Below are 12,745 nucleotides of genomic sequence, written 5' to 3' on the forward strand. Positions count from 1 at the left end.
CACTCAGGGAAATGACATTGTGGAAGTTCCCATTTCCATTGCTTTGCAAAATAGCTATCTTCAACTTACAATGCACTGAATGTGGTATAAATCTTTAGGAATGTATGAAATATTTTTAACAATAATGAAAATTCCTGGATGGATCAATATGTAAAATAAGGGAAAGGCAACCACTTACCTATAACAGATCAATGCATGAGCACAGTAACTCATAACAGAAAACAGCATTCACACAAGCTTTCTAGCACTACCTCTTTCTGTAGCAATAGTACAGAAATTCATACGCACGCAACCACAAAGACAAACAAATCTACACTCCCATGGCCACAGCAAGACTTGTTGCTGTGGCCATGGGAGTGTGCATTCAGGTGTCTGTGCGGTGATGTGTTTGAATGTGTGTACTACTGCTAGAAAAGGAGCTAATGCTCAAAAGCCACTGTAAATGCTATTTTCTGTTATGTGTTACTGTGCTCCATGCATTGATCTGGGATAGGTGAGTGGCTGACTCTCCCTCGTTTTATATATGAAAGATTATTAATGTTCCCAGAACCAAATTTTTTCTTCTTGAGATCTACTACTTCACCGTCCTTATTTGTACACCTTTTTTTTTCACCATCACAAGCCATCAGTCATCATTACTCCTTAACATGAATATAATTGTTCTGATCTTGATATTTTCAATCGCTCCTACTTGCAAATTTATAAATTAAAAATAGAAATTTCTCCTCAATTTGCCTGAATAGATTAGAGTATGTCTCAATTTAAAAGTTATAAAGTAAATTAATTTATTTGTTTTCATGTGCAACACACAAATTCCTAATAATACTACAGCCAACATTCAATTTTTGCACTTATAACTAAGTCATACCACGTGCATGAGTGCTAAAAGTATTCTACAACTGTAGTTCAATATCCAAGCATAGTTACATACATAGCATGTCAGTGAATAAGCCACAAGAATATTGCAACATGCAGACTTGCAGGGACTTTACTGTCAAATGGCAATATTGGCTACATTTCGAGTGCCATTATTAGCCAGCAATCCTATACCTTCTGGTAATGCTGATAGAGAGAAGGGAGTATCTGGAAGCCCCAGGATGGAGGAATTGAGCCTGCAGAGAAAGACGGGTGGCGTTTCATGGCTCTCAGAGCCTCCTTCTGGAATGTAAGAGAGACAACACAACATACACACACACACATATAGCAGAGGCAAGTGAGAAAGTGAATCAGCATGACAGTGCATGGAAGCTGAGTGAAGCTGCTGCTGAAAAGTTATGTTTCAGTGACAGTTTATGTATGTTATCATTAGGAAAAATTAATGGTGATCTCTACAGTCAACAGCAAATTTTGTATCTTACACAGATTATTAAAATACAAGGTAACTGAAGGGGAACACAGATTAGAATCAACAGTGCAACAGTTATCTGTACATGTACATACAATCTCATTTGTAACCAGGAAGAGGGGACATTTTATAACAAATGGTGTTTATACAGTTATATACAGCTTGAAACATCACCAAATAGAAACTGCAATAGATTTAAAAAAATTCTAACACAAAAAAGCAATTTGCAAGCAAAGTTTGATAATATTGTGTCACTATTAAAAGCTGAAGGAAGCTTAACATAAAGTGCACAACACATATCAATACAACAATTTTATTATAGAACTGGAAATCAATATATTAAGATGTATATAAAAAGAACACGAAGTCAAGCACTAGTGGTGAAACATAGTATCATCCAAAACCAAAGTTTCCCAGAGTAGTACACACAACACTTATTGAATTACTGGTACTGTAAGAAGTCAGAGCAAAAATTACATGGCATGAACATATCCAATACAAAACTATTGGAATGAAGTTAGCATTGCTACTGATTATTTGTCATCTCCCCTCATTCTCTTGACTTGTGATTCACAGCAGGTTAGAGGTATATGTTAGTTGCAGTATCAGTGGAACAATGAAGGGCTGTTACTGACTGTTCTGTGTATTACAGAGCCGGCCGAAGTGGCCGTGCGGTTAAAGGCGCTGCAATCTGGCACCGCAAGACCGCTACGGTCGCAGGTTCGAATCCTGCCTCGGGCATGGATGTTTGTGATGTCCTTAGGTTAGTTGGGTTTAACTAGTTCTAAGTTCTAGGGGACTAATGACCTCAGCAGTTGAGTCCCATAGTGCTCAGAGCCATTTGAACCATTTTTTTGTATTACAGAACTGTGCATGTTTCCCTGGATTTGTCAATAGAAAATATTGTAATACTATTGTGGTTGAAACAGAAGTATCATATTACTTCATGTAACCAACATGTTTTAAGTAATGGAGTTAAAGAATATTATTTATTTTTTAAAAACTGGTTCTTCGGTAAACTCTCTTGTCTCCCCCTCCCCCTGTCCAAACCTCTCAGTTCATAAAAAATATTTGTTCTGCTTACTAGAGGTTGTTCTGTTGTCTTAGGTCTTGAAATGCCAATACAAAAATTCTTATTGGTTTTAATTTTGAAGACTCAACTTTTGCAGGTAAAAGCATTCCTTGTGTTCTACATTTAAGCAGTTTCCATAAGTAACACTGTGTATTATGTTATTAACAAAAGGGAAGAAATTTCATTTTTTTAATGCGGAAAGAAAATAAAATTGTTCAAAATGTTCAGATGAAGTTAGTCTTGCAATCATACACATGCACTCCTATATGTAAAAAACATGATTACCAGGGATGACAGGAGATTACAGTAGTCAATTGATCAGTCCACATAGTACTGCAAACCTTATATGATTAACAATTGATGCTGCGCAACTAGGGTATTCACCATACACTTATTTACATGATATGCATTCCATAAGCAAACACTGAGTGATACAAGCAAAATAAAATCTACAATTTTATATATCTATTTAATATTGTTCATTTATGTGGTTATATTTATGTAATATTATGTACTCATAAAATTCAGATATATAATCAATATTGGTTAATGTTGTTATATGACATGAGCACTCATGTGATGTGATGGAATGTTCTTGCTGAATTTCATAGCACTTAAGAATATGTATTATATTTATTAGACTTGCATGTCCTAAATCACAACGTACAAATTACTTTTCTTATGAATTATATTTATTTTAATGTATCATTAAACTTAATTTGAAACTAGTTTTAATATCCTATTATAATTTGACATACATATCTTGGCAAAAAGGAAGTCTTTTACTGGAGTACCATTTAGCTTAGAAATTGTGTGTGTTCTAATTTTAAGCAGAACAACTCTGCAACCAAAACAGATTGAGACAAACTGGAAAGTAATCTCAAAAGCAGATTGACATTTGAATCCCAACTGAACTTTTTGTTGAAGAATGACAGTCTCATCCTTTCTGTCTATGGCAGAGTGGAGCTTTTATGCTAAAATAACTCATACACTCATGCAGATTTGTTCTTTCTATTCTCAAAATTTGTGTTCTGTATATCCAAGAGGCATTAATTTACAATTGTCCTGAATTAAGTGCAATATAACTTCCTGGTTAATTGCTATAATAGGAAACAAAGTACATGACAGAATATCTCAGAACATAAGCAGTAAGTGAAGTAGCCATTTCATCAGTGTTAAGGTACACAGATGGCCCTGTCTTTTTGGTTCAGCGCGACTGCTACGGTCGCAGGTTCGAATCCTGCCTCGGGCATGGATGTGTGTGATGTCCTTAGGTTAGTTAGGTTTAAGTAGTTCTAAGTTCTAGGGGACTGATGACCACAGCAGTTAAGTCCCATAGTGCTCAGAGCCATTTGAACCATTTTTTTTTTTTTTTTTTTTTGGTTCATGGATACGCAACACGCGGCTACACGGGTAGCAGGGGTTGTGTGGCGTGGGCTGGGCGGTTTTTTAGGTTAGATGGCCTTGGGCAAGTACAGAAAGGGCAACAGCCTCAACGGGTGCGGGGCAAAGTCAGGACATGCGGGGACCAAGCAGCAATCGGTATTGTAATTGTCAACTGTCGAAGCTGCGTTGGTAAAGTACCAGAACTTCAAGCGCTGATAGAAAGCACCGAAGCTGAAATTGTTATAGGCACAGAAAGCTGGCTTAAGCCAGAGATAAATTCTGCCGAAATTTTTACAAAGGTACAGACGGTGTTTAGAAAGGATAGATTGCATGCAACCGGTGGTGGAGTGTTCGTCGCTGTTAGTAGTAGTTTATCCTGTAGTGAAGTAGAAGTGGATAGTTCCTGTGAATTATTATGGGTGGAGGTTACACTCAACAACCGAACTAGGTTAACAATTGGCTCCTTTTACCGACCTCCCGACTCAGCAGCATTAGTGGCAGAACAACTGAGAGAAAATTTGGAATACATTTCACATAAATTTTCTCAGCATGTTATAGTCTTAGGTGGAGATTTCAATTTACCAGATATAGACTGGGACACTCAGATGTTTAGGACAGGTGGTAGGGACAGAGCATCGAGTGACATTATACTGGGTGCACTATCCGAAAATTACCTCGAGCAATTAAACAGAGAACCGATTCGTGGAGATAAAATCTTGGACCTACTGATAACAAACAGACCCGAACTTTTCGACTCTGTATGTACAGAACAGGGAATCAGTGATCATAAGGCCGTTGCAGCATCCCTGAATATGGAAGTTAATAGGAATATAAAAAAAGGGAGGAAGGTTTATCTGTTTAGCAAGAGTAATAGAAGGCAGATTTCAGACTACCTAACAGATCAAAACGAAAATTTCTGTTCCGACACTGACAATGTTGAGTGTTTATGGAAAAAGTTCAAGGCAATCGTAAAATGCGTTTTAGACAAGTACGTGCCGAGTAAAACTGTGAGGGACGGGAAAAACCCACCGTGGTACAACAACAAAGTTAGGAAACTACTGCGAAAGCAAAGAGAGCTCCACTCCAAGTTTAAACGCAGCCAAAACCTCTCAGACAAACAGAAGCTAAAGGATGTCAAAGTTAGCGTAAGGAGGGCTATGCGTGAAGCGTTCAGTGAAGTCGAAAGTAAAATTCTATGTACCGACTTGACAGAAAATCCTAGGAAGTTCTGGTCTTACGTTAAATCAGTAAGTGGCTCGAAACAGCATATCCAGATGGCATTGAAACAGAGGATGACACGCGTAAAGCTGAAATACTAAACACCCTTTTCCAAAGCTGTTTCACAGAGGAAGACCGCACTGCAGTTCCTTCTCTAAATCCTCGCACAAACGAAAAAATGGCTGACATCGAAATAAGTGTCCAAGGAATAGAAAAGCAACTGGAATCACTCAATAGAGGAAAGTCCACTGGACCTGACGGGATACCAATTCGATTCTACACAGAGTACGCGAAAGAACTTGCCCCCCTTCTAACAGCCGTGTACCGCAAGTCTCTAGAGGAACGGAGGGTTCCAAATGATTGGAAAAGAGCACAGATAATCCCAGTCTTCAAGAAGGGTCGTCGAGCAGATGCACAAAACTATAGACCTATATCTCTGACGTCGATCTGTTGTAGAATTTTAGAACATGTTTTTTGATCGAGTATCACGTTGTTTTTGGAAACCCAGAATCTACTATGTAGGAATCAACATGGATTCCGGAAACAGCGATCGTGTGAGACCCAACTCGCTTTATTTGTTCATGAGACCCAGAAAATATTAGATACAGGCTACCAGGTAGATGCTATTTTTCTTGACTTCCGGAAGGTGTTTGATACAGTTCCGCACTGTCGCCTGATAAACAAAGTAAGAGCCTACGGAATATCAGACCAGCTGTGTGGCTGGATTGAAGAGTTTTTAGCAAACAGAACACAGCATGTTGTTATCAATGGAGGGACGTCTACAGATGTCAAAGTAACCTCTGGCGTGCCACAGGGGAGTGTTATGGGACCATTGCTTTTCAAAATATATATAAATGACCTAGTAGATAGTGTCGGAAGTTCCATGCGGCTTTTCGCGGATGATGCTGTAGTATACAGAGAAGTTGCAGCATTAGAAAATTGTAGCGAAATGCAGGAAGATCTGCAGTGGATAGGCACTTGGTGCAGGGAGTGGCAACTGACCCTTAACATAGACAGATGTAATGTATTGCGAATACATAGAAAGAAGGATCCTTTATTGTATGATTATATGATAGCGGAACAAACACTGGTAGCAGTTACTTCTGTAAAATATCTGGGAGTATGCGTGCGGAACGATTTGAAGTGGAATGATCATATAAAATTAATTGTTGGTAAGGCGGGTACCAGGTTGAGATTCATTGGGAGAGTGCTTAGAAAATGTAGTCCATCAACAAAGGAGGTGGCTTACAAAACACTCGTTCGACCTATACTTGAGTATTGCTCATCAGTGTGGGATCCGTACCAGATCGGTCTGACGGAGGAGATTAGAGCGCGCACGGAGGCTTTCAGACAGTCGTTCTTCCCGCGAACCATACGCGACTGGAACAGGAAAGGGAGGTAATGACAGTGGCACGTAAAGTGCCCTCCGCCACACACCGTTGGGTGGCTTGCGGAGTATAAATGTAGATGTAGATGTAGATAGGAATGCTTGTAAGAAAAATTAAATGATCTTGATGAATTACCGATTAAACAAAAGAGGAGTAATTACAGGCAGAAAATTAAACAATGACAATCTAAGCAAGTGGCGAAGATTAGAGGGAAGGAGGGATTGACATGCTGAACATTAAAATTGAAAAAAAAATACAGCAGAAGTAATGAAAGAAGTGGTATTAATAAATCCTTAAAGCAAGCAACTGAGTTGTCTAATTCATATCTAGAGACTCAATACATTGTACATTCATCAGATCGGAAGGTTTTTGGCAATTGCTGTACTGAATCTTATGCTTTATTTTATTTTATATATATATATATATATATTTTTCCACATGTGGAAAATATATGTGCGAAACACACACCCAAGTTTCTTACAAAGACTAAACCAGAGCAAACTACTGGTTGACTGTGTGCTGTTTGTTGAAGACATATTGAATGAGGGTTTTTGTTGTGGGGGGGGGGGGGGGGGGGAGATGCATGGAGCAGAGAAAGCCAGCTCCACTTACCCAAGCCCAACACATAGACAACCATGGGAATAGTGGTGGTGCAGGGGTACATGCTGCCCTAACCTCATACAGTTATGGCACTACGCTTGTGCTTACTATCTTGACAGGGGGACACCATGGCATTCACCATTCACTCGGTAGTGGCTATGTTATGCTCAAGTATTGTATTGTTACATCACCAATCTTGCCTACAGCTGCACACAAAACACTCCTGTCCTGCAGTCTAATACTTCCACCAGCTTAAATATATCAGGAACTAAGAAGCCCTCATTCAGTACATTGTGAACAAACCAAAGTTGGAACATGAAATACATATTTCTAGTAGTAGTAACCTGTATCACACTAAATACTTTGTTAGAAATAACATTTTCTGTGGGAAATATAAGAGTTAATGAACATCTGGAAAAAAAGATAACAAAGAGGGCAGTTTGACTGATAGCTGGTCACACACAATTTAGTTAATCAAAATTGCGAAGTTGTGGTTTAGATTGACATAGCCCAGTCCAGTTGAACCAGGAAACCAGTAGATCAAAGTATATGTGGAAACATATACAAGGTACTTACTTCTAATTTACCAAATTTAATATTAAAATATTTTAGGTAGTCAGATCATTCATTTCTCTGAATTTAAACAGTAAGTAGGTGAGTGAGAAGCTCTTTTACACTATGAAAATTTGCCATGTATTACATACTATGCTCTTCTGAATAAACTGAAGGTAACATGTTCATTCGTGCTATCTTGTATTCAGCATGCCTATAAGTAATGATTTAAAAATAATTATACCTGGTAAACTGTTTCTGAATTTTTTGTGAGCAACTTAAATAATAAAATTTTAGATTCTTTGTACATCTCTCTTAAAGAAACATGATTTTTAAGACTGTCTGTGTTTTTTTTTTGTGACAGCATAAAACGAGCACTTCCTACGTGCCTGGAATCAGAAGTGTTTTTCAGCAAGAAAGAGTAACAGAACACACATGGCAGTGTCTCCAATCTACTTGACATGGGGCACTTATTGCTGCAACACAATCTGTGGTGGAGATTTTAGCACTGTCTTTTAAGTTTTACTTTAAGGTGTTAAATTATTAATTGTACATATTCTTTTTAAAAAGCTTAAATGCTCAAAAACTGCACATTCAAAAGTGAAGTGTAGACCACAAGAGCACTGGAAAAAGAGGAAACTGAAGCACTTGAAATACTGAAATATTAAACTATTATGTTAACTGAGGATATACTGCAAGGAATATTTGAGAAAGGAAGTCCACAGGAAACCCTTACCAAAGAAGTAAGAAATTAATGGGACCTATACTGAACTATCCAGTATTGGTCACCAAAAGGACCAGAAGAGGAAATAAATTCTGACTGTAGCCCAATTCCAGTACATATCACACAGATTGTTGAGCACATTGGATGTAGTATGCATGCAAACATGAGCAGATAATCTCAAATTAGGGAAAATGAAGGGTATTACCAAAATAGTTGAAAGACTGACAAATGTGGAGAGATACTGTATGTACAAGATGAAGTAATTAAGTAATATGTGAAGGCTTTTTGTAGACCTGTAGTAAGGGCAGCCAAGTTGATCAGAATAAGAGATATGAATAAAAGGACTAGCACAGGAACAGATAAGCATAAAAAAAGGTCAGAAGAATATAAATGCAGTTTTAAAGAGGGTATTAAGAATGCATACTGATCTACATTTTTCCGGCTTATTTCAGTTTCACAAAAATACAGTTGCTCTATTTTGCAGGATTTTGTTTTAAAAATGAAGTTCTCATAAGAGATGAAATATCAAGACCAAGAAATAATGTTGTAGTTCTGTGAGGTTTTTGTCAGTATTTGTTGAAACTCTTCTCGATACACATGGGTGCATTGTACTTGTGTCTGAAAGTGAATCTTTGTCTTTATAAGTGATTTTACTTTTTTATAAAGTCCCTATTGTACAATATAGAGCCAAATTACAGATCTGTTAGTCTTTTTACTTTTATTTTAGGCAATTGATCGACACCATAGCAAGTGATCCCCAATAAACTGTTACCACTACATTTCCAGCTGATCCAATGGTTTCTACAACCTTTGAAAATGTTTGTAAGTATAATGTAACTAATCTAGTATTTCCCTGCTCTCAGTTGACAATTTGTGTATTCACATTTTATTGGCAATAAAATGCCACTTCAAATACTACCAGGTTCAAATGTTTTGAGTATATGGTCAGTTGATTCCAGGTCAGTGAAACAATGTATTTCTAGCTAAGTTGGGATACCACATATAATGATCCAGATTTAATACATAAACAAATATTCTGATAGAGGATGCAAATATATTCATTTATCAACAATATTCTTAACAACTTAAACTTGTAAACAAATATTTCTTACTTTCTTTGAATCTCCATAATAATTGTAGGTTTTCAGGTACGTGCCAAGGGAAAGAATGTTGCACCTGTCACAACTGACTTTACAAGTTCTTTCCATGAGATGCATGACATGAATAAAGTCTTCAGCAACAAAATGATCCTCCTCTAGGAACAACACCATCCCTGTAACAATGCACATAGTTAACCTGAAACATTCCCACACAAAAAGTTCAAAGTCTATTCTCTCATAAGTAACTGTTTTCTGAAAGTTGTAGTTTAGCTCTTCAGTGCTGACTCTTGTGTGTGCAGCATACCTGTATGATTTCTTGTAACATCCAGCTGATTGAACACCCTGTTTGCTTTCCACCACCAGTGGTGCTTTGTTTGAGTGAATTTTGCTTCTCTGTAGTGGCCATATAAGTCAGGGTATAAAGCATTATTGCACATCATTTCCTTGGCCCTGGTAGGAAATAAATGAACAAATTTTTTAACTTCATAGTGACATGACATCAAAATACTTTTTCCATATTGTATGGAAATAAACATTAAGAATTAAATGAATTATTTTTCCCATTTCTTAGTTAACAGTTCACCAGGCTATAATTTCACAATACATGTAAGGAAGAAAAATGTTTTGTTAATTCAATAGAAACTAAATAGAAAAACAGAAAATAGAAAATAAATGTAGATTACTCACAATAAGTCACTCTTAAAACTTTGCGAAGTACAAATGCAACATTCAGAAAATTTAGATGATATAAATCATGTGTTCCTGTCTATAGAAAAATACACACACTGTACTCATGTAATCAATGGGATTGAATAAAAATAAATATTTAAATATGTCAACTAACTATGAAAAGGTACATTGCATGCAGTATTACATATACACTTGCTTCAACATTGTTAATGAATAATGAATTCTACAACTCATTTAAAAGTATATGCCTTTTTCCTGAGAAACCGTTACAAGGAATTTGAATGATTATGTAATTTCTTAGAATATTAAAGAAGTGGGCAATCCTCATTCTATGTGTTTACCCCTGTTAGGCAACTGTTGCAGTGAATGATAAATTGTTCAAATCAGTACTCTAAATTTTTGGTTCAATAAAAAATTAAACCAACATACTCTCCATTCATTAAGTGTCAAAACTCACAAGTGAAACTGAATTATTCCCCTGATTGCCTCCAATAAGGGAAATGTAATATGACTTTCTCTCAAACACACCCAAGAGCTCTCCTGTTATGATAAAACTCTCATTATAACAGCTGTTTTATGACAAGAGCCCCCAAAAGACAGGCATCAGTCCCTAAATAAGAACTGAAGCTGCCTAATTGTTTGTGACACTATATGTGTTTTCGGAAGCAGTGAGGTTTAAACACCTGTCCATCCACTGGTATTTATAATTTACATGACATCACCCAAATCATTTGTGATAAAAGCTTCTTCCCCCATCTGAGCTATAAAAATTCAGCCTTTTTACATCAATAAAAAATGGAGAAATCATTAAAATCTGGAAAATCCTTTTCCACTTACGTTTCACAAATATACCTCTATAGGACTGCTAGAGATAAACATATTATCAATGTTGGTTCCAGTCTGGAGTTTGCATTATCACAGTAATTGAACTACGATTTTCTCCACTTTGTTCATCGTCATTTTTCCATTTGCATGTACTAGCTTAGCACCCATTGCTTCACTCGCATAGACTGTATGGCCTGCAGAGATATTTTTTTATTTAATTGAATTTTTATTTGTTCACAAATTGAAAAACTTTCTAAGCTTTTCACGCTAAGTAAGGACATATACGTATGGTCTCTTCCAATGTATTTCTGATCAAAATGCGCATCTGGTAGCGGAGTCTGAAGTTTTTCTTAACCATACCTTTTGCTTTCTTGTGAAGGTATTTCCATAGCAACTTTCACCCACTCACAAATATTTATTTATATTCAACTGAGAAGTGAAATACTAATTTTCATAAATTTAGCTTTAAAATTTTTTAATGTAATGAAATATTTTCTTAAAAATTTTCGTCCCTTATTGTACTCTCTTAGGGCTTAAATTTCCAGAAACACTGAAACAAATATTTTTTTATTTCCAACCAAGAATTCAAATACCAGTTTTCAAAGATTTAGCTTTACAAATGCTTTCACAAAGAAATGTTTTCATAAAATGTTTCACCCCCCCCCCCCCCCCCCCCTTAGGGGTTGAATTTCCAAAAACACTGACATGCATGTGTTTTATTACTAAGAGAGAAGCCAAATACAAATTTTCTTATATTTAGCTTAAAAGATATTTCCATAAAAGCTTTCATCCCCCATTTAACCCCCATAAGGTTTGAAATTCCAAAAACAGTGAAACACTTATTTTTTGTTTCTAACTGAGAAGCCAAATTTAAAACTTCATAGATTTAGCTTTAAAAATGCTTTTGTAATAAAATATTTTCATAAAAAATCTCAGCCCCTATTGCACCCCCTCAGGGGTTTAATTTTCAGAAACACTGAAACACATTTTTTTTAAAAATTTGTAATCAAGAAGTCAGATACCAGTGTTCATAGATGTAGCTCTAAAAATGCTTTAGTAGTTCTTAATAATGACATATTTTCAAAAAAGCTTTCACCCACTGTTTCACTCCCTTAGAGTTAATTTTCCAAAAATGCTGAAACACAGATTTTTTTATTTCTGACTGAGAAACCAAATACTAATTTTCGTAGGTGTAGCTTCAAAATTGCCTTAATAGTGACTTTTTTGAAATGAAAACTTCATTCCCTATTTCACCTCCTTAGGGTTGAAATTATGAAAAATCTCTTTCTAAACGATGCCTAAAATATAAGATCCATACCTCCTTCAAATTTCAAGTTTCTGTCCTTAGCGGTTTGGGCTGGGAAATGATGGATGAGTCAGTCAGTCAGTCAGTCAGTCCATTGTCTTTTTATATATAGAGATTAAGCCAGCAAATGAACTTCCCAGTAAGATAGGGCTGTTATACTGTAGAACAGTATCAAAATGTAGTGGGTGTTTCAATGCTGTTTAACCCAGAATTCTAGTTTACCAAACATAATAGTTGCAAATTGCAAAATGTTTTAATGTTAGTCAACTAGCATTACCTTACTTATGGGGACAAAATTACTTTACTTTTCCTTAGCTTGCTATCTTCAATATTTTGTGTGTGTGTGTTTTGCTTTGGTAAACACTTCTCAGATAAACTAAGAACCACAGGCAAAATGTATTTTTTTAAACAATTGTGAAGGATTTGTCATTACTGTCTATGTGTGTTGCCATGTGACTGACTTTTGTGTAGGGTAAATGCTTAATTTTGAACATAAGACAGTATTTCATTCACTGTGTAAATGCATTCACATATTTTCA

The 12,745-nt window shown here is 36.2% G+C and overlaps 1 protein-coding gene across 1 annotated transcript in view; it reads right to left on the minus strand.

Annotated features, from left to right (window-relative positions):
- The window catches only part of LOC124794753 (alpha-1,6-mannosyl-glycoprotein 2-beta-N-acetylglucosaminyltransferase), a 234,771-nt gene that overhangs the window by 24,827 nt on the left and 197,199 nt on the right, over positions 1-12,745 (minus strand). Inside the window, 3 exon segments of the mRNA XM_047258368.1 lie at positions 1,051-1,158; positions 9,398-9,558; positions 9,690-9,835. Coding sequence (XP_047114324.1) covers positions 1,051-1,158; positions 9,398-9,558; positions 9,690-9,835 — 415 coding nt within the window.

This window comes from Schistocerca piceifrons, chromosome 4 (assembly GCF_021461385.2).
Source record: "Schistocerca piceifrons isolate TAMUIC-IGC-003096 chromosome 4, iqSchPice1.1, whole genome shotgun sequence".
NCBI classification, from domain to species: domain Eukaryota; kingdom Metazoa; phylum Arthropoda; class Insecta; order Orthoptera; family Acrididae; genus Schistocerca; species Schistocerca piceifrons.